This window comes from Nanorana parkeri, unplaced genomic scaffold (assembly GCF_000935625.1).
Source record: "Nanorana parkeri isolate BGI_ZX_2015 unplaced genomic scaffold, ASM93562v1 scaffold1318, whole genome shotgun sequence".
Taxonomy (NCBI): Eukaryota; Metazoa; Chordata; class Amphibia; order Anura; family Dicroglossidae; genus Nanorana; species Nanorana parkeri.
Genome location: NW_017307586.1, coordinates 337,793 through 359,899, shown reverse-complemented (window position 1 = coordinate 359,899; position 22,107 = coordinate 337,793). Strand labels below are relative to the sequence as shown.

Here is a 22,107-nt window from a genome sequence, read left to right as displayed (position 1 = left end):
CTTTCCTTCACAAGCTGTACATCTGAATTGTAGGACATGCATTTCTTCACTAGCTGCTGAAATGTCAGGCTGGCATTGTTCAGAGAGGCTGAGCTATTTCTGTAAGGAGATAAGATTGACCTGTCCTGTCTGATAATGAAGTTCCTGTGAGCTTTAGCGGATTCCTAGTAATGTTACTATGTTCATTTTAAGATGGCATCAAAGGTTTTTTATTTTATCTTTTATGCAGATGAATAATAATTTCTACATGTAATTATTAGGCCGTGTTTGTTCATTTTCTAATTTTCTACATAGAGAGGCTGGGACAGTTATATGGTGTATTTGTTTGATAAGAGCAAGACTGCTTATGAAGGACCCTTTCAACCAAGAAGTCTGTCAGAATGTGTAAATTATATTGGTAAGTCGTTAATATGTGATGTATAGCAATGTTTCTTGGTGTAAAGCTTCAGCCAAATACTTAAAATTTTGCATATGGGAAGAAAGGGTTGGACTCTCTAAGGTTTATTTCTATGAACCCAGGTGATTTCGCTTCACTTCCTGTCCTGGTGACTGTGTTGCATCTTGCAAAGGAAGGCAAGGGAAACTTGCCAGTGGAGAAAGAGAGCACAATGGCCTTTCTCACCCTAGTCAAAACGTTTGAACTGGAATACCATTTCACAGTGATGGATAGATAGTTCGAGATATAGTGTGTGTGTATAATATAAATTTGCCACATTGCGAAAGCATAGTAAGAAAATCCCAATGCAACGGTGTGTAATTACTTGAAATGCTTTTCCTACTAAGCAGGAGTGTTTCACAAACTTGATGAAGAAACACGTGAATTTCCTGTAACTGTTATTTGCCACGGACGTGAGGAGAGTGCATCTTATCCTACAGTACATGTCACAGCACTGCTATGGTAACAAGAACTGTCTCAATGACCATAAGATAGCCTTTCTCAACCAAAATGCCATGGCACCCTTGGGTGTGTTCTGACTTCCTTACGGGTGCTCATAATTTTTCACACAGTGTCACGTCTCTAATGTGAGGAGGGCTCCTGATGTGAAAGAGGGGCTCCTTGTGTAAAAGGGTGTGAAAGGGGGCGGGGGGGGAGTTCTAAAATGAATGGGGGACTGTACAGAAATTTATTTCTGTGGGGTCCCCCCTTAAAATCCATACCAGACCCGGTTTATCTCGGTTAAGGGTCTGATATGGATTTTGGATGGACAACAGATAATTTTTTACTTTTACCATTTTTACATTTTAGACTGTGATGCTTCAGGATTTTGCTTACTTTTAAAGGGTGCCATGGATGAAAAAAGGTTGAGAAATGCTTCTTCTGGCTATCTTTTATGCAGATGAATAATAATTTCTACATGTAATTATTAGGCCGTGTTTGTTCATTTTCTAATTTTCTACATAGAGAGGCTGGGACAGTTATATGGTGTATTTGTTTGATAAGAGCAAGACTGCTTATGAAGGACCCTTTCAACCAAGAAGTCTGTCAGAATGTGTAAATTATATTGGTAAGTCGTTAATATGTGATGTATAGCAATGTTTCTTGGTGTAAAGCTTCAGCCAAATACTTAAAATTTTGCATATGGGAAGAAAGGGTTGGACTCTCTAAGGTTTATTTCTATGAACCCAGGTGATTTCGCTTCACTTCCTGTCCTGGTGACTGTGTTGCATCTTGCAAAGGAAGGCAAGGGAAACTTGCCAGTGGAGAAAGAGAGCACAATGGCCTTTCTCACCCTAGTCAAAACGTTTGAACTGGAATACCATTTCACAGTGATGGATAGATAGTTCGAGATATAGTGTGTGTGTATAATATAAATTTGCCACATTGCGAAAGCATAGTAAGAAAATCCCAATGCAACGGTGTGTAATTACTTGAAATGCTTTTCCTACTAAGCAGGAGTGTTTCACAAACTTGATGAAGAAACACGTGAATTTCCTGTAACTGTTATTTGCCACGGACGTGAGGAGAGTGCATCTTATCCTACAGTACATGTCACAGCACTGCTATGGTAACAAGAACTGTCTCAATGACCATAAGATAGCCTTTCTCAACCAAAATGCCATGGCACCCTTGGGTGTGTTCTGACTTCCTTACGGGTGCTCATAATTTTTCACACAGTGTCACGTCTCTAATGTGAGGAGGGCTCCTGATGTGAAAGAGGGGCTCCTTGTGTAAAAGGGTGTGAAAGGGGGGGGGGGGGGAGTTCTAAAATGAATGGGGGACTGTACAGAAATTTATTTCTGTGGGGTCCCCCCTTAAAATCCATACCAGACCCGGTTTATCTCGGTTAAGGGTCTGATATGGATTTTGGATGGACAACAGATAATTTTTTACTTTTACCATTTTTACATTTTAGACTGTGATGCTTCAGGATTTTGCTTACTTTTAAAGGGTGCCATGGATGAAAAAAGGTTGAGAAATGCTTCTTCTGGCTATCTACCACTTATGGCCAGAAGAGGCATATGTCAAGGCAAAATAAAAAAATACAGTACATCTCTCCCATACATGCTTATTTCATTTCTTTTAAATACCTTTTCGGGTACAATAAAATATCTAACAATCTGCTAAAAATGCACTCCGGTTTTAAGCCCTGTTGTGAGCTGACACCAGCATTTTTTGGACCAAGTGGTGTCAGCCCTGGCTATTGTCTCTCGATACACTACTCAACTGCTCTTACTTACAAATCTCTACAACATACAGGCTAATCATTCTATAGTCCAACATAAGAACTAGGGGGCTAAACGGACTCTGAGTTAACTTAGAAAATGTGCAGAATTTTTTTGGCATTTACAAAATAGATATAATATAATGGATGTGAGATAGTTACAGGCCATATATAAATACAAGTTCCTTATTCGCGTTTACATACACTTTAAGCTTTCTGGATGATACTGTGAGCTTTCCATTGATTTTTATAATGCTTTAATAAATCTTCGTCTTTTTAAACCTGAACATTGGTCACAAATAAAAATTAAAAACAAATTTTTTTTTTTGTGTGTCTTTATCTTGTATAGTACAGGACAGCAAAGCTCAGCTTCCCATACCACAGCTGCGCAAGGTGTGGGCAGAGGCTGTTCACTACGTGTCTGGGCTGAAGGAAGACTATAGTCGCCTTTTCCAGGGACAGAGAGCAGCAATGTAAGTATTGGGCGCCTCCATGTCTGTGTAGAGCAGGCTATACAAATAGCATGTAAGAAAATATGTTTGACTTTGGTACAGCTATTGGCATTTCATATTGTATGGAGCAAGAAGAAGAAATAGTCTGTCACTTGATCAAATATTGACCAGGCATGCTGAAATTATTTTCTCCAATCCTTATTCTGGAGTAATGTGTTTATGAGGTTCTGTGGTTCTAAGCCCACAACAGGCCTTCCATGAACAGGGAATGTGTTTGCTCTGGTGAAAAAAAGATTCCCCGATTTTATTCTTTAAAGCCCAGTTCCACCTTTACTCTAGTCTTCAGCCCACCCCCCAACCAGTATATATTTTTTTGTTTTGTTACCTTTTGAGATGTTTTGGTTGGTCACGTGACATGCAGGGTCCTATTCCTCTTGCCCAATATCATTGCTGACATGATATTCTCTGCATAACTGTACACTAACACTCCCCTGAGAGCACAGAGACATGACACCCTGCACTCCTAGGAAGTGGGTTGGATAATGCTGGCCATTATAAATCCACTACAGGATCTGCCCCAGCGGGTGTGTGGTGGGGGTATAGCAGCAGAGACGTCCTAAAGTAGAACTCCAGGAATTTTTTTAAATTAACTCTTGCAGTGGCGCTACTCCTGCCCTGCAAAGGTTAACTGCTTGTTTGTGACTAGGTTAAAATAAAAAATATCTACTCGCAGAAGGCCTGAGCTGGCTTCTTCTTAGATTTTTCCCTGGAATGTCTCTTACCCTCATCTGCAGCTGTCTAAGGCCCAGAAAATCATCACATCTATAAGCTCTGCATAGACCTGAATACGCTGAGGAACATTCCAATTTGTGGAGGAGGAGGGGACAGGGTGGAGGGAGCGCCGTGACAGCTCGTTGGCTCGGAACTTTGGGTTAGTATATCTCTGTTATTTTAGAACCTAGAGACAAACGAGCAGTTAACTCTTGCAGTGTGGGAGTAGCCCCACTGCAAGGGTTAATAAAAATTCCTGGAGTTATGCTTTAAGTACTACAGCAAGTCTGCATTTCTTTTATTTTTACGGCACCAGTATGGCTGCTGGAAGTGAAATTTCTCCAGCAGAGACACAGAGAGCAAGAAAAAAAACCTGGCAAAAAATCTTTTCCTTTGCTTGTTTTTAAGCAGAATAACCAATTTTGTTTTTAACATTTCTTGAATTGTGAATTGTCCACCCATCTCCTATTTATTAGGCTTAGTCTACTCCGTTACAATACCAACCTCACAAAGATGAAGAATACAATGGTATCCGCTTCTCAACAGTTAGAGGCCAAGCTGCAGTTTTTCAAGAAAAGCATTGAGATTGATTTGGAGCGCTACAGTGACCAAATGGCCTATGGAATCTGTGAGTGCAACTTCAATGGCAATGTTCACATGCATGTATTAAATATGGAAGTTCATATATTAACCACTAGATGGGGCTCTGCAGTTCCTTACCGCCCTGCTAAGTAAATTACCATGTATTAGAAACATAGATTGTGGATTGTTTCCTGTAGTGTCAGCTGACTTTGGACTTGCATTTTCTGAAGGGGCAGTAAAGACCAGGTCAGGTATAGCACTGATGAGCTAGAAGCAGAGCCTGTATATGTAATCAGCAAATATGGCTGCCCCCACGTACGTACACACCAAGTACACCTAAAGATCATTGATTGTTTTATACGCACATATAAATTGCAGGTGTTCAGCTTCAAGCAGCAAATGAAACTGTCTACTCCCTGATGTCAATTTCAAGGCAGTCTCATCCTCAAGGGTGGTACACAAGGGGTTATATCCAGCACAGATGCTCAGTGATAACACAGGCGTCTCGCCAGCTCTGGGGTCTGTCTGTAAACAGCACAAGCAGCCTCTCCATCTATACACATGCTCCTCACTCTGGTAGGACTGGAGAGGACTCTCCTAGCACATAATCTGCTGGTATCAAGCTTCAGGATAAGGTCTGGGTATAGATCAGTGCAGTGTGGTGGCCTGGGAACTCACCCACACTTTCCCTGACTAGGCTCCAGATGGCCTGGTAATGAAGGGGGTGTAATATGCTGGTACTTAAGTGGTTAATGGATTTCTGACTGCAATGGATTACCCAGAACCCATATTGGGCTACATTATATGGGCTTTTTGCCTTTATTAAGCACAGTTGAAGTGTTTCCTGGCTATCATTAGCAGTTCACTGACTGGTTTTACTTGTTGCTGGGCATTGCTCTTCAACAGATACATGCAGGGCAAAGTGACTGTTTGTAAAGGGGTCTCCTAACATAAGGTTTACTCCTCTTAGCAGCGCTCCCTCATAGCTTCTGCCTCCCCTGCAGCTGGCATTGAAATTTGAAGGTGTCACCTGGTGTCGGGGGCTACAGGAAGTGGTGACATCACCCCCTTCATCATGTAACAGTGTTCAGACCTATGGATTAGTTGGTAGATGTGAGCAGCGTGAGTAGGCCACATGTTCCCTGACATTGCTGCAGAGTAAAGAGTGGCAAGGGACCGCTAGTAAGAGTATAATTGGTGCCAGGGGCATTTACCAACACACTTGTCACTGTGCCCTGAATGGGAAAAGTGACTGTTCACTTAAGGCATACAGAGAAAATCTTGACTGATCGGAAAGATTCTCACCCACTTTTGCAATAATCTGAAAAATGTAATGGGACTGACAGCAGATTTTTTTATTTTAGCCATTAGGCCAAAAACGAATGAACCTTTTCTCTTCTTGTCAGCTTCAGAGAAAATGCTGAGAGCCTGGAAAGAAATGGAAGATCGAGCAGTAGGATGTGAAAAGGTATAATATATGTGAACGACTAGGTCTGTCGTCTTAACATTGACATGATCAGGCTGCTGATCATACTATACATAAAAATTGTATTGAAATGCTTCAGGAGATGTTTTATGAGTATACAGAGGTGAAGCATGGAAGTATAATGAAATGTTAGCTAAATTATATAAGGGAGTATATTCTGGACTGTGCTGCCTGTCGATGCTTTTTGGTTTCAGTCCTCTTTTAGGGCCTTGGAGAACTGTAACAAACTTGCTACCCATCTAGGGAAGGCTGTATAGAGATTTTTTTTTTTCAGTTGCCTACTTTTTTTTGATCTCCTTATTCTGACTATGGGACTGAGTGTGACACTCTGGCTTTATGTTGGCTTTTATACATAATTTGGTTGTAGAAGTGCCAACGTTAATCTTTTTAAAGTTGGCCATAGACATACAAAGGAAATCAGTAGTGCAGACATAATCTGACAGCCCAGAGGCATTCCTGTCTCCTTGCATGATCCTGAACATGTATACTTGACCAAACATACAGATCTAGAGAGAGAAGGTCATTTCCCTGGGAGCAGTTGGCTAGCAAATATCTACTGCCATAAACCTGAGATCATTTCATGCCTTTGGTCATCTTCACCTATGTGTCTATATTCGCTTTCTGTAAAATAGTTTGTAAATATTCTAATGCATTGCTTTGTACTCGCAGGCTAGAGAAATCTCCTTTCTGGATGACCAAATAATGGGACTCCACACTGAGATAGTCGAACTACAGAGGAGCCCTTATGCACGCAGACAAGGCGATGCCATGGAGCACCTGTAAGTATGCATTGGACTGTTTTTACATTGCTACAAAGTAAGACATTCCACAAGGAATTTGTGTTTTTAATGATGTTTCTACTAACAAAGCTTAAAGTGCTTCTCCGTTAAAATACCTTTAAGATATAAACATTTAGGGCATGGGTGTCAAACTCAATTTAATTGTGGGCCGTATCAACATTATGGTAATGCAGTAATGAAGGTGACAAGAACGTGCATTTCCGGAGGGTTATGCAGCGCAGGAAAAAAGTGACAGACAGATTTTTCGCCAAAATTGACCCGGCAGCTAAAAGACAAAGAAGAGAGGAAACCCCTGAAGTAGATCTCCCCAATGTCCTTATGGAGAGGGACTCTCCCTCCAAACAATAACCTCCTCCATGCCTGAAGTCGCCCCAAGAAAGCTTGGTGTTCACTCTTCGTACTGTACTGTACTTTCATATTTTTGTGGTTAACATTTTTTTTTACATATGGTTCACAACGGATTAACCTCATTTACATTGAACCTTATGGAAAAATGTGATTCGGTTCGCAACCACCTTGTAGTGGTCAGAACTGATTAACCTTATTTACATTGAACCTTATGGGGAAATTTTATTTGGTTCGCGACCAGAATCGTGGAACCAATTAAGTTCATGAACCGAGGTACCACTGTAGTTGTTTTTGATAATGCAATCAAAGCTAACTAGGAAAAAATCCCTTTTTATGTAGTGAGTGCTGCCTTCTATCTACCTATCACTTTCCTGCATTCCCAGTGTGCTTTGCATCTCATTCCCTGCTGCTTGATGTGATGCCTTCTTCATTTTGAAGACTATATAGCCCATAATACATTGCTTGGAGCATAAAAAGAAATAGTTACATTGTTCAGACTTTGAGTTCTAGTTCAGAAGGCATGATCTGTAAGAGTTGTGACACAAGGAAGTGCATGTTCACAGGTCTGAGTGAAATTGTGTCCATGCATTGAGGAAGTAAATCCTATGGGTGTCTTATATCTGTATCTATCCATATCTGTACGATTATTAGGAATGGGATAAAACCAATGGAGATTCAACTTGGGAATACATATTTATTTTTAGTTCTCGAGCATAGATACCCATGGTCCACCTCTCCTGGCTAAACTGATAAAATTTTACTTTTTAATTTGGGCACATGTATACATCCTTAACCCGTTCCAGAATGCTACATTGGGATTCCTGAGCAGCCACTCTCCAGGCCCAAGTGTGGTTACATTGGGGGGTTGTCAGATGTGTGTCTAGCCCTGTGCAATTAGTCATGTAGGAAGTCTTTTATTTACAGAAGATTTTCAGTGGTTTGGTCAACACTGTTAAAGTGGAACATCCACCTTCATGGGCCTGCTCCTATACTGTCACAGAGTTTGTCTTTCAAAACCCTAGCACACATTTACTTAGACATCTTATTCTTCTATCTTATTTAAAATACAGATTTACTAACTACCTCCTGATGTCTTCAATTTAAAAATGTCCTACAATTGTTTGTTTGTGTGTGTGTGTGTAGGCACAGTATGTGTGTTGGTTTCTCTCTGGCCTACCACTAAATCCACTGATACCCCTCCAGACTATCCTGAACTCTGCTCCACTATTCATCCACTTCTCCTATCAGATACCACGTCACTGTACATCCCCTTACTGGATGTAGATTACACAGAGTCTTTAACTCACAAAAATGTTAACCCCCCAACCCCCAGTACAATCTAACCCAAAAGACCCGGTTCACTAGGATGGATGATTTTATTATAACTTTATTACTTATTTTACCTCATGATCATTTTCTCCTAACAAAGTTCAATTCACAAACTGCCACCTAGATACCTAGATGTGTAATTGTTATTTTTTCATCTGAAGTGAATATTGTTCTGTAGAAAGTCCTGTTTCGCACAAAAGATTATTTTCTACCATAGGCAGCTATTGAAGCTCTAACTTACCACCACCCTGGTGTTATAGTAAGCGTTGATAACTTGTGTGGTAATCTTTGTGAATTGACTTTTACATTGAATTTTTCACGAGAGCTGATAACAATAACACGAAGGGCTCAGTTCACTAAGAGTTAAATACCTCATGAAGTTGTGAGGTCAAATTTCACTCTTAAGTATACAATTCACCAATAACTGAGTTATTTACGGAATTAGATTTTTAAAAAATATGTGGTATTTATCATAATTTAGGCTTTATTTTCTCACTTGTTTTTGGTTGCTTCCAGTGCAAAAAAAGGCACATTACAGCCGTAACATTAAAATACAGCCAAGGCATAAAAATCGCTTTTTATTTGGTCCTATTCCTGCCTTCAGGATGGCATTCTTATCGTCCATTTTTTTTAATGATCGCATGTGGTATTTCCCTAATAAAGTTCATGTGACCTAATTATGTCATGCGATTTATGTTTAGTAAATTGTGTCCTATAAGTGATAGTACGTATGACTGTGGTTGGGACATTATTGTGTGTACTAGCAGTGGTAAAATACTACAATGGACAGAGATGACTAAATATAATGTTTTGTGTGTTAATTGAGATCTGAGAGTTATGAGGTAAATAAGGTGTAGTATTGAGGAAATCATGTCAGAACAGGAAGAATGAAGGTTTGTGATTTCAGCATGAAGACTACACATTGTCAGAAGTCTATTGTCTGTGTATCTTGTGGAAGGTATAGTGGAGAGAAGTAGTTGCTGAGTAGCAGAGAGGGGGATAAAGGGGAAAAGGCTTTGCAGATTAGAATTACATATTTGAACTGTATTCGCTGTATAACATAAAGCTCTCATCCACCTCCTGCCTCAATCCCCCATGTAATCTATCCCAACTCTGCTTCTCAACGCAATGGCTTTCACTTCTCTGTTACTACATTTCAATACTAGCTTTTCCACTGACTGCAGGTTACACAGAGATTGGAGTTTTAACTCTAACCTATGAAGCGCTCTGCCTTCCTTGTTGCTATCTACCTTGAAGTCTGCTGTGCATTGGAACTGCTCCCCCTCTTTTACTTATCATCTCCTCCATTGACTGCAGGTTACATAGAGAATAGACCTTTGGCAATGTTATCATTGCTCTCTGTGCCTTCTTATCCCGGTGATGACTGTACTCCCTAGATTCCTATCGTTTTTGGCTTTAAATGCCCTTAAAGCTTCCTCATGAAAGTGTTTTAATCTGACCTAAAATATTCTCTTCATTCACTGATGTAGTTCAGTTTCCTCCATTGTCTGACAAAGCACAAAGAACACACTTTGTATCCGGGATGGTCTTTCCCTACTTGTTGCTTACTCCGTATACCTGCAGAGAAGAGGCTTGTTTACCTTGTCTGCTACATCTTTTTATTGCTGTGTATGTCCGGCAATGCAATTTTTAATGTGTTTAGAACAATATCTGTGCTTTTCTGTGTTTGTAACACGTGTGTTTAGTGCTGGTGTAGGTGATGATGCTGTATAATCAATATATTCTTTTCTTAGGGAACAGAAGGCTATAGACTTATACAAGCAGTTGAAGCCTCGCTCTCCAGGTGTGTTTGTGACATCTAGACCTCTAGATCTGATTTTTTTTTTGCTTCATGAGATGCTAACATTTTACATGATGTTGTTAATCCGTTTCTTTTCAGATAATGCCTACAGTGATAGTACTGAAATGGTGAAGACCATTGTGTTGACAGTGCAGGGCCAGGATAAAGTTCTAAAGGAGCTATTCGGACATTTGAGGTACACCTAATATTGCTTAAATCAGGACATTGGTAACACTCTACTCTCCACTCTGTTAAAAGTGTGTTTGTTTTGGTTTTTTTTGGCTAAATTGTGCTTTTGAAGGTATCATGAAAGATGTTTTGAAGTTTGCTTTCTGTACCGATTTGGGAAAATTAACAAAGACCAGCTCACGCAAAAAACGCGCTAATTTCTGCATGCTTGCTTAATTAGCGCTTCCCGTGAGAAATTGATAAAAGTGGTACATGAAAACCTCTTAATTTGCCAAATGGTGGTGGTGCATCATATTCAAGCATGCCAGAATTTCCTTCTACAGGGATCATCCTAAATGTACTCCTCCTTCCTTCAATGCTGCGCATCGCTGTCCTTCCATACGTATCCCCTCTCCTCTTCTTGCTGCAGTGCTGATGGTCTCTGTCCCCCCTCCTCTGTACAGTACTTACACCACTCTGGTAATGGAATATATTTTACATCTTTTTTTAAAGTAGAACATTGTTGCGGGTCACACATTTATAGAAACTGTCGCATAACACTTTTTTAATGTGTTTTGGCACAGCTGGTGCAACTTCACATAGAGCTAGTCTTATAAAATTTTTAGTTTAGCACACAGAAAATGTGCCATTATGTCCCTTTGTTAATTCCCGCCCCCACTGTTCTTAAACAGGTCACAGCACATGTTTACAAGGCCAAGTTGCAAAACGGAGTTGCTGGGGGGTTTTTTTCACTTTACTAATCAAAATGATTTCCTTTTAGCCGACTTCTGGGTTGTAAACAGAAAATTATTGAACTGCTGCCCCAGATTGAGATGACCATAAATAACATAAAGGAAGCAGATAGTTCCCTGATGCAGATGCAGGCCAAACGACAACGAGAAATCTGGCATCTTCTGAAAATTGCATGTGTGAGTGTTTCTGCTTCTCATTTTGCTGTTTAGTGGAAAATAGCTGTTACAAGCTGATCTAAGTACTCCATTATGGTAATGAATCTATCCAAGTGATATTTCACTTATAGGAGCAGTCTGGTGAGCTTCTTCAACCTTGGCGGCTCCAGTTGTGAGGTCTTCCTATCATAGTTTGTGGTTCTTCTCCTGCCCACCACGTTAAAGCTATGGAGTTCCCACACCTGTTGTGTTCTCCATAAAATAAATTAAAACTCCCAACAGGAGTATTTTATATTGTGCGATCATACGTGGTATGCAGGCTTGAGAACTCAAGTGGTAACACAAGCCATCAAGACAGGAAAGAATCTTTTTTTTTTTAAACTCTCAGTTTTTGCGCTCATTTTAATAAAATAATCTCTCACTTTAGTCGCCAAGAAAGTCAGATTTTAAAGTATTAATTGAAGAATTAAGCAAGCTAGTTCTTAAGTGCCTCTCTTATAACACATCTCTCAAGCTGTTTTAGTTTTTCAGTACCACAACACCAGATCATAGACTGTATTGCAATACTTCTCTATTGAGAAGTCTTGTGGGTATTTTGAGTTTCACTTTGGGCTTTTAGAAGGCTGTGTATGAGTGCTCAGGAGAATGGAATCTGTTTTTCCTGGCAAATATATCACTTTTTAATGCAGCTGTTGCTTTTTAAGAAAGTAGGCAACGGTTGGCATGAGATGATCGGGGATACCGATCTTTCTAAAATGAGTATTTGATTCTGTATATAGCATCTCTGGTGACTTTATGATGTATAAACCATCAATAATTTTCAGGAGATATGACTTGCAGTATATATAATCCATATATTTTTTTTACCTCCAATATTTTGTGGTGCTCTGGACACTGTCTAGCTTTTTACTTTTACTGAAAGTGTTGTCCAGGATGAAATACAGTTGGAGCAAATCTGCGTGTTATGAGCTGCCTGCCGGTCTGGGACTTTAGTAGTAACTAATTTACAACAGTTTATTACCAGTTATTGGAAAACCATGTTGAATAATTCACTAGGAAAACGGGTATTTGAAGCTGAATATGAGTTATGTTTTTAAAAGAAAACCATGAGAGAATATGGAGCTGCTTGGAGCTTATACTGATCCAGTGGGTTTAGCACTTTTTCAGTCGTGTACCTGGAGTTCTAACTACACTTATATGCATGCTTTTTTTGAGTGACCTAAAGTGCATCCAGGCAACTAGTATGTTAGAATGGGGTCACAATTACAGCCTCTAAATTGATCTGATTACAGGGCTCCTTTTTAATGGCCTTTAAGGGTAGAACTTGCTAGTAAAACATAATGTATGACCTAATTTAATGCAGATGATTGGTTCATAAAGTATGAACTTAGATATTTAAATTATGCTTTGTTTTCCGTCTTTTTGTGTAGACACAAAGCTCTCGCTCATTGGGACCTGCCAGTTTAGACAGCTCGGCTAGTCCTCGTCCATCTGGCTGGTCAGATCCAAACTCTCCTCAAGCTCTCACGTCCGTGCTTCTTCCAAAAGATAGGAACAGGTATGTGCTATTAAAATGCAGTCAGGTCTTCAGATTCTCGTTTGCTGAGTTTCCTATTTGCATAATATACGTTGTCAAATGTATAACAGATTAATACGTGTTCAGAGGACGATTAAGTATGATTAAATGTGATGAAAGAAAGGCAGAATACTAAAAATGAATTTTTAGTGAATGTATGTTACTTTTTCTGCTTCACTTGTGGCTACACATAGCTTGCTTTTTAAACCTAAATCTAAAAGTGCGATATTTTCTTCCCTAGAGAGGCATTTAAGCGTGCCATAGATGAGAACCTGTTCTACCAGAAACAACTCAGTACCCTGATTATGGAAAGCACAAAAGAAACGGAAAGCAGTTTAGTGGTGAGTTTTATTTTGTTACTTTAGGTACTATTTCAACCTCTGTATTAGCCTCTGTGTCATGATTTCTTTTTTGGCTTTAGGACTTGTTCACACCATATCCGGGGCAGATCTGCAAACACAGTGTAGTGCATTTTTGCCACGTTAGCTTAAAATGCGCTTTCAGGTGCAGTCTAGTGCGTTTGCATGCATTTGTGATGCGTTCCAGGGCATTGCAGACCAGAGAAAACGAGACCAGCATTATTTGTTTTTGACCGAATGGATGCCCTGGTGTGAACAGAGCCCAGAAATACCATAGGGACACATTGGGATGCTTTTTTGGTTCGGGATCAAACTGTTCTGGTCTGGACATGATCCGGACACGGTTTGAACAAGTCTTTAATGTATAACTCCAAGCTCTCGATTCCGTCCCCCATCCATCCAGGATACTTCTATTTTTTTTCCTGTCTTGTCATGTTCTCTGACTGGTCACATGCTGTTCTGGGTCCTCATTCTCTTCAGTCTTCTTCCAGCACTGTGTGGCACTGATGTAATGACATCAGTGCTGGGCTTTGCTTCAGTACACTGTGAGTGCAGAGTGTTATGCTTAATAGGCAAGGCCATGACTCCTCACACTTAATCTTTCACTGGGCATCATTCAGCCGAAATGATTCAGGACATTTTCTGGCGAGCTAGTGCTAGGGAGGGGTGTGTATGGGATTTGGGCTTTAACATTATAAATAAATGGCAAAAAGTTCACAATCTACACATGGTACATGTTAATCATACTCTGCACTAGTAAGAACTGACAACAGTCTAACACTAGAGCACACAAAGCCTTTCTGTTTCCATAAAATCTGCTTTTTTTTTTTCTTCATAAATGTATCCTATATATTTATACCTATTATTTTAATATTTGTCTATTGTCGTACTTTAATAAACTGTGCTGAAAATAGGCTAACATAGCTTTGTTTTTTTTTCTGCCTAGAGCATGGATTGGAGCTGGCTCCAACAGTGAGTGTTAAGATGTAACCTAAAGACATTCATTCGCTACTCATTTTCACATTGTGGTATCTGTTTTAAGAAGACTGGTAATGCAGTAATGTGTAATTGTGAAACGTCATCATGAAAAACCAATACTATGATTTCAGAAATGAGTAATGCACATATAACCTTGCCTCACCACAAATGTATCCGTTTTCTTAATAATTTTCAGCTACTATACATCAATGTTGAGAATAGTAGCATATTTTATGTCTTGACCCTGAAGTACATCACCATGCGGGACATTTATTAAGCAAATTGGTGACATAATTTAGTTGCAAATGAGGCTGCGTCTCGTCAGCAAAGTCTCTGCGACAGGTTTACAGTCCTTTTTTATGCATCTGTTTTCCTGGGCAGCCAATTGTGACTGTTTACAAAGTTCTGAGACAAATGTATTACTAAAGATGAGAAAGATTTTTACTCTAAACGGTTGAATAATTACGAAGAGGTCAGGCTCAGGTTTTACTCCTGTGGCAGTGTTGCTTCAGAGCAGCTGAGGAAGGAAATTTGTGACTCATGATATAACCTTGTCATAAATCTGCATCACAATTTGTCTCACTGCCCCTGTTTAGCATTGCTTTGCCATGTGACAGAATTGATAAATGTCCCCCATTGTATTTTAGGTGTCAATGGACTCGCTGTTCCCTGGGCATAGGACAGGAACACATTTAAGTAAACCTTTCATGTGAGAAATACAAGGCTTCTGTTGCTGACCTTTTGTAACTTCTAGTTGTCTGGTTGCTTGCTATGCTGACCCTTCAGACTTCACTACTTTGACTCACTGATCTGAAGCAAGTATACAGCTCAAAAAGTAAAAAAGTAAAATCTTGATCAGAATACTTTTTTTATGGCTGTGAGACTCCGCGTAATAAAGCAAGAAGGTCAGCATGAAAACCAAGCACCTAGCATTACCAGAAGGATGGCAGTCGTATGTTTCTTGAGTCTCTCATGATGATTTTCCTTTTATCCTTCTAATTGGTTTATCTGAAGAATGTTATTAGCAAGGTGAATCTCCAGTTTCTAATGTTTCAATTTTATGGAAAATTGTTCTTAAAAGTGCAATATTTTTACTTCCTCTAAGAGGAAACCCAAGACACAGATCAGTGTGACTTCCAAGTCACCCGTAGGCTTGTGTAGATTTGCTTTTCCTGCTTCTTGAATGTCTTTATAGTTTAGGTTTTAATGTATTTTCACTTCTGTTTAAAATTATTTCTGTAACTATATAAAATGTATTGATGTCCTTTTAACATCACTATTGTACATCAAGGATAATATAAATAAATAACTCAGAAAAGTGGCCTTATTCATTCTTTCACTTGTTTAATTTGGCCTAAAAAGGAATGTAAAAAATATTGTAAGAGTTTCTCTTCTAAAGTGTTTCACTGAAAGGTGAATTTTTAAGCTGACTGGAGTATTTAGGTATTCACCCTTTTGAAATGAAACCGCTAAATAAGCTGTGGTATAACTGGTTGTCTTCAGAAGTCATACAATTTTTTGAAAGTTGTCCACCTATGTGCATTGAACACATCACATGATCTCCTGTAAAACCTGCTTTTGGAAGCCCCTTGAGTTTTTTGAAGAACAAAACTAAACTGCACCATAAAGTTGGTCTGATATCAAAAAAGGTTAAAAAAAACCCCATTAATTTGGGTTATTAAATAAATATACTAGACTTTGAACATCCCCATAAGCAATTGTTAAATCTTTACAAATGGAAGAAAGTCAACCAAAAGTCCATTGGTAAGTCTAAATGAGCAACAGAGATGGCTGAAACCAACTGTAATCTGGACACTGCATAAGAGTCACAAGAATAACTGAAAATTCCTGCATCAGATCCTGCTTTGCTCTTAACAGAATGCATGAGGGATATGCATGAAAATAAAAGGTTCTCTAGTTGCATAAGACGGAAACTGAATTTTTTGATCTTGGCACAAAAGACTGTTTATGGACAAAAGCCAACAGCTCATCCCCTTGAGAGCACCATAATGTGGCAGTAGTATCATGTTGTAGGGATTCTTTTTTTATTAGAATGGACTAGGAAACTGGTCAAAACGGAGTAAAAAATAGGCGCAAAGGGCAATTCTGGCGGAACAAAATCGAAGTCTATGGTACGGGGTCACTTTTCAGCATGGAAATGATCCTTACAACACAACCAAAGCTACACTGGATTGGTTAGAAGCAAGAAAAAAAAAAAAAAACTTAGAATGGCCAACTTAAAAACCTCCACCAAAATAAGAATATGCAGGAAGATGTAACAAGTGCTCTAAACCAATGGCCCCCATCCAAACTGACAGAGCTAGGGCATCGTTGGCAAGAGCTAGGGGAAAACATTTGAAGATCTAGCCATGCAAAGACTTACCCCCAAACTCTGCAGCTGTAATTTCAAGTCAACTCTCTACTGAAGGGTGAGGGACTAATAATGCAACCAACAAATATAAGTCACCAAAAATTATTTTGCACATTTAAAGTGTTAAAGCGACATTGAAGGCTTTTTTTTTTTGCACCCACCCAATGTTAGTGTAAGGACTTACCTTAAATGATGCCTCTTCGATCATCTTTTTCCTTACTGTCCTTTTCAGCTGTCCCTCCAGCGCTGGTGCGGGTCTCCAATCCAGCGCTGACTCCTCTGTCCTCTTCTCTGATGTCCCACAGTGTCTGTTCAGGAGCACGCTGCTCCATAGACTTACCTTGTGTCTCTCCCCGTCTCCCGGCCGAACATCTGAACTGCGCATGCGGCCGCCCAAGACTCTCTTCAGATGTTCGGACGGGAGCGCCCGCCGAAGACGCAGGTAAGTTTTTAAACCTGTTTTTGAAAGGTTTGTTAAGTTTTTGCATATATCTACTGCTTGCTAGCAGTAGATATATGGAAAAAAATGTGAGGGTTTAATAACCCTTTAAGTGTATTATGTAAATTAAATGGCAATGATCCTCTATAAATGATTTTACTACATTGAAGGCTGTAAAAATACACAGTGTGGAGCAGGGACAATATTTATTTAAAGCAGTGTACATACCAATGGTTTTCCTGAATGGCGTTCCAATGTACCTAGGGATTGTACCTGAATGCCGGACACGCGTTATGTACAGTGTATAATTGGTTTTACTTACTTTTAAGTCACCAATTAAATCCCAACGCCAACAAAAAAAATATTCCTTTAGCTGTGGAAAGGGATACAACAGGTTTGAACCCTTGTGTTGCTTCTGATCTATGCCATACACCGGCAACAGCGGGCCCCTGTAAACAGACTCACGCAGGTTCTGATAAGAACACAGTTTTTCCACAAACAACATAACCCCCAGCAGTCTAATCGTCTGGAATGTGTTGCTCTGTTATGTACTACAAATCAGAAAATCAACATCTATTTAATAACCGTTGGTTATACAGTTAGTGCAGCTTGGCAAAATAATCTTTGTTGTTGCATTTATTAGATGTTTTTGTAACTAACCCTGTTCTTTGGTTAACTTTTTTTTTTCTTCTTTTGGATGTTGTAGGGAAAGGTTAGAGCCTCCTGTTAAGTTTTTATTGTCTGTGGCCTTACTAGGTGGTGGTGGTGGTGGTAGTAGTAGAGAAGTAAGGGTTGATCTGTTTCTGTGACGACTGTCTTTAGGGGAATTCCTCTTTGTAAACATTCCCTCTTCCTTCCTGTTGCATTTTTAAAAAAAAGTAAAGATAAATGTCTGCAACGGCGCACAGCATAAAATAGTCCTGTCCTTTTAAGTCTAACTCATTTTAATATCTTTTGCACTTTCTGTTGCTTGAAACAATCAACCGCTTATTAAAACCAAACTGCTTAAGTTTTAATTCAATTAGGAGAACATTTTGTAAGCTGTTTATTTTTAAAGAGGAGCTCACCATAATTGTGAGCTTGCCGGGCAGCGAAAGTGCCATATTTTAAGACAAAGACCAGCAAGTAGCACGTGCCTTAATTTGGCTGCCCTGGAAGGTCTGTGCTCAGTCTGTATTATTTTAGTTGACTGTCTTTGGATTCTTGTCAAAGTTTAAATCTCTTTAAAACCAAAGCATTCATCTTCTATCTTCTATGCATGCTGCACTCTGTACCTAAATATACATACTTTGTTCTCCTAAAATAATTTAAAGTTCTCTCTCCCCAAATTCTTAACCCTTGCCCTTTGATGACCCAGCATGTTTTCTACACCTGTCCACAGTAACTGCCTTCACATTGCAGCTGAGAATGTCCTGAGTGGTCACATTACTCTGTGGTATAGTACTCTTAAAGACCAAGGATCAAATAGGCTTTATCCCTGTAAGAAAAGCTTGAGTCAATATAGTAAATATAGTAAATGTTGGTTGTATGGTTTTGTTTTGTTTTTTTTTGTATTTGTGTTCTAGGACAGACAGAATAACAAAACCACACAAGAAAAGATGGTTTGAAATGAATAGTTTTGTAATAAATGTGGTGGCTGTAACTTTATGAAATATGGTTTGTGACAAATATGTTCTAAGTCAACATCATAGTGATGGAAAAAGAAGATGGGTTCATCAAAAACCTGGAATTTACAGCTGGGCTCCCATTCAGAAACCACTTGTATCCAGCACTAGAAGACAACCTATTCTAAGTAGCAGAAAGACTGGACCCTGAACAGCTGTCCTCTTTCTCCCTACCTCCTACATCTCTGTTCACATTTAGAGGAAGCTTGTGACTTCAACCCTTTGATGTTTGTTGTCAGCCGTTAAACATGGTGAGACATGCATAATGGACAGCCATCTCATGGGAGTAATTTCCTCTGATGATTTATTTGCGTGGTGGTATAGCTTATATGGGAAGTTTAGAACCCCTAAGTAGATTAACACCACCTGCATTCCTAGAGTGAACACAAGACTTCTTCCTGAAGGATAGTGCAGGTTCGCACTACACACTGGAAAGACTGACGCTGATCTGAAGGCAAAGGGTATTCCTACTCATTATTAGTATCTTGATTTAAAGCCCAAATTAACTTGCAGTTTAAATCAACGTAACACATTCTAGGTGCATCAAAGCAAAAGGCTTGCAAATTCTTATAGTTCAATTACTATAGAAAGCAGCCATAATAAGAAAAAAACTGCCAACATGCTGCAGAGAAGGACCCTTGCTCTCTGTGTGGAAGCAGTGATCTCTCTGCAGAAGGCTGGCACACCCCCTAGAGCTCTCTAATCAGTAGAAAGTCTGAGTTTCCATGGCTATAGCTTTGAATCTGCAGGGGGTGCCTTGGACCTTTGCAGGGGGACCACTGCTTCCAGCTTCCACACAGAGTAAGTGTCCTCCTCTGAAGCGTGTGGACAGGCTTTTTGACCTAGGTTGTGGCTGCTTTCTAAAGAAAAGGAACTAATATTTTGCACACATTTTTGTTTTTATGCACTTAAACCATATTTAGCAGATTTGAATAGTAAGTTCAGTTGGGCTTTAAAGGGCATCTAAAAGCTCCTGTGAAAAAAAAAATCCATGGCATGACTGTCACCATATAAATCGTGACTGCAGCTTTAATAAAAACAAAACACATTTTACCTTTTGATATTTGTTCTTTTCAACGCCACCAAACCTAAGACATCCTGGTTCTCTGTGCTAAACAAATTGCTCTGTCCATGGATTTAATTGACTTGTCTCACAACAACAGAATGTTGGTTGTAGAGGCATGAAGTGAAACTGGGCATAGGGGACTACCTTGAAGGGGGCTACTGACAGATGATTCTTGGCTTTCGGAGGGTGAATCTCCTATCGGAGTCTGATATTTCTCCTGTAGTCAATGCACTTTGGCCTGAACGTCTAGAGCTAGACCCATATATACATACCAAGCACCAATACCTTGGGTTTTATTTATAAATGTTTTCACCAAAGATTCATACAACCTTCACAAGTAAGTCACACATTTTCTAGTTGGGATTCAGTTGGAAAAATGTGTGACTCTTGGGTGAAAGTTGTGTGAATTTTGGATGAAAAATGTATAACTAATAGATGTGCATAAAAATTGGTCTGCAGGTACCCATAGATTAGCGATACCTGTCACTGAATTTTGAAAAAAAACTAGAGCCATCACTGGCACAAAGTAACCACTAGTGTTTAAAAAAGTGCAATAGCTGCCACATGCCAGAAGGTGGTTATGTGTGCCTGCATGTCTACCTACCTACTGTGGCGGACTTAAAGTCAGCCTGTGCTCCATTCTCACATTTTTATTATGTGCTGCCTAAGAGCCCTGTGGTCCACTCAGATCCTTTCATCAGACTGTCCTGCAGTTGACTCCAGCCAAATATGCATTAGCATATTTCATGATCAGCTTCTGCCCTCTATTCTATGGTCAACTCCATTCCAGCAGCTTGCAGCTTCACTACAGCCTTTCCAGCAGATAGTCCTGCAATCAGCCCATCACGATTCTGGTTGTTTCATAAGACAGTCCCACCGTCAGTTCCTGCCTTTCCACCAGCATGTTCCAGGAGTTCAACTCCAGCCTTTCCACCAGTCTATTTCAGGTTTAATATCTCACTTTCCACCTGCCTTTTGCAGGGTTAAACACCTCCCACTCTTACCTCGCTAACTTTTAACATCTACATTTTACACTCCAGACCCTTTTATATCAGCAAATACCGGCATTACAAAGCCTGATATAACTCGTCACGTACAGTGTAGGAAGAGGCTGGACAGAGCTGTAATGGCTAATCTCCAGCCTCCATACTGACAAGGAAGTGCAATGACATCACAATTGACATTATAACGCTCACAATGTAAACCCAATGCAAAGCATTGTGTTTTCATGCTCCCCATATGGAGTGATCTGTAGAAGCATCGGAATCCCAGTAATTAATGGTTTCAACCCCTGGGTTTAGTGCTGAACCCAGGTTGGCACTGACAGCTAGTATTTCCAGTGCTAGTGCCTGCAGGAGCCGCTGAGTGTGGGAGCTGTTTTGAGACGGTGCTGGAACAAATAGCCATTGTCCCTGTGCCATTGTAAAATTGCCTTCAGGACTCAAGTGGTTAACTTGTTTGCAGATTTATATACATATATTTTTATTTTGTGGGTCTTTTTGGAAAGAAATAGTGAAAATTGCGGAACAAATTTTTTTTTTCCTGTGATTTTTTTTTTTCTTTTTTTTTTTTTTTTTTTTTTTTTTTTTACAATGCAACAATTACATAATTTGTGGAAGCATTCTGCTTACAGTGATCTTCTACCGCTGTTCCTTTGGAGCACTGTGTGGCAAGATCTAAAGCCCAGAAGCTGATTGTTTCAGTTTACGGACTTAGTGCTGGATGCCAGATATTACTGACAGCTGGCAGTTGCTTCCCACATGCTGGCCAGGAGCCGCTGAGTCCAGGTGCCATATTAAAAAAAGTGTTTGGATGAATAGCCGCTGTGCCTGTGCCATTTTAAAATGTCACCTGGGTCGCAAGTGCATAAAAAAAAATCTGTCTCCTGGAGTTGGCCAACACCTGGAACCTTCCCTTACCCTTCCTTATGTGTTCTCTATCTCTCACTCTCTTCCTACTCTGTGTTGTGTTGTTTTGTTCTGTTTTGTTTAATGTGTGTTGCTTGGGGTAGACCACTTTGATGCTGGCCTTCCACGTCAGTGGTCTAGATCTTGCGGTCTACCACTGAACACTCTCCTATTCTTGTTTTATACCACAAAATGCTGAAGGGGCTGGGAGGAAGAGAGTCCAACCTGACTAGTGTTGTTCTTGTTTATATTATGTATGTACTTTACATTCTCTGATATTGTCTGAGAAGATTTGATTGGAGAGGTTCACAATGTTTGTTTTTGGCACTACACTAATCGTCAGTTTGTTCATTGCCTTGGTTTAATGTGCGGCCATGTGGCCCAGATACGATGTGAATTATCTCTGTATCCCACCACTTTGTTTATAAATAAAGAATTT

At 39.7% G+C, this 22,107-nt stretch overlaps 1 protein-coding gene across 1 annotated transcript in view; it reads left to right on the top strand.

Annotated features, from left to right (window-relative positions):
• The window catches only part of CHUK (conserved helix-loop-helix ubiquitous kinase), a 36,651-nt gene extending 22,228 nt beyond the window's left edge, over window positions 1–14,423 (top strand). The window contains exons 11-21 of the mRNA XM_018569289.1: window positions 295–397; window positions 3,013–3,136; window positions 4,363–4,514; window positions 5,875–5,936; window positions 6,624–6,733; window positions 10,186–10,235; window positions 10,332–10,428; window positions 11,182–11,329; window positions 12,739–12,866; window positions 13,126–13,225; window positions 14,190–14,423. Of these exons, the coding sequence (XP_018424791.1) occupies window positions 295–397; window positions 3,013–3,136; window positions 4,363–4,514; window positions 5,875–5,936; window positions 6,624–6,733; window positions 10,186–10,235; window positions 10,332–10,428; window positions 11,182–11,329; window positions 12,739–12,866; window positions 13,126–13,225; window positions 14,190–14,219 (1,104 nt within the window). The 3' untranslated portion in view covers window positions 14,220–14,423. The remainder of the gene's footprint in view (window positions 1–294; window positions 398–3,012; window positions 3,137–4,362; window positions 4,515–5,874; window positions 5,937–6,623; window positions 6,734–10,185; window positions 10,236–10,331; window positions 10,429–11,181; window positions 11,330–12,738; window positions 12,867–13,125; window positions 13,226–14,189) is intronic.
• Window positions 14,424–22,107: the final 7,684 nt, after the last annotated feature.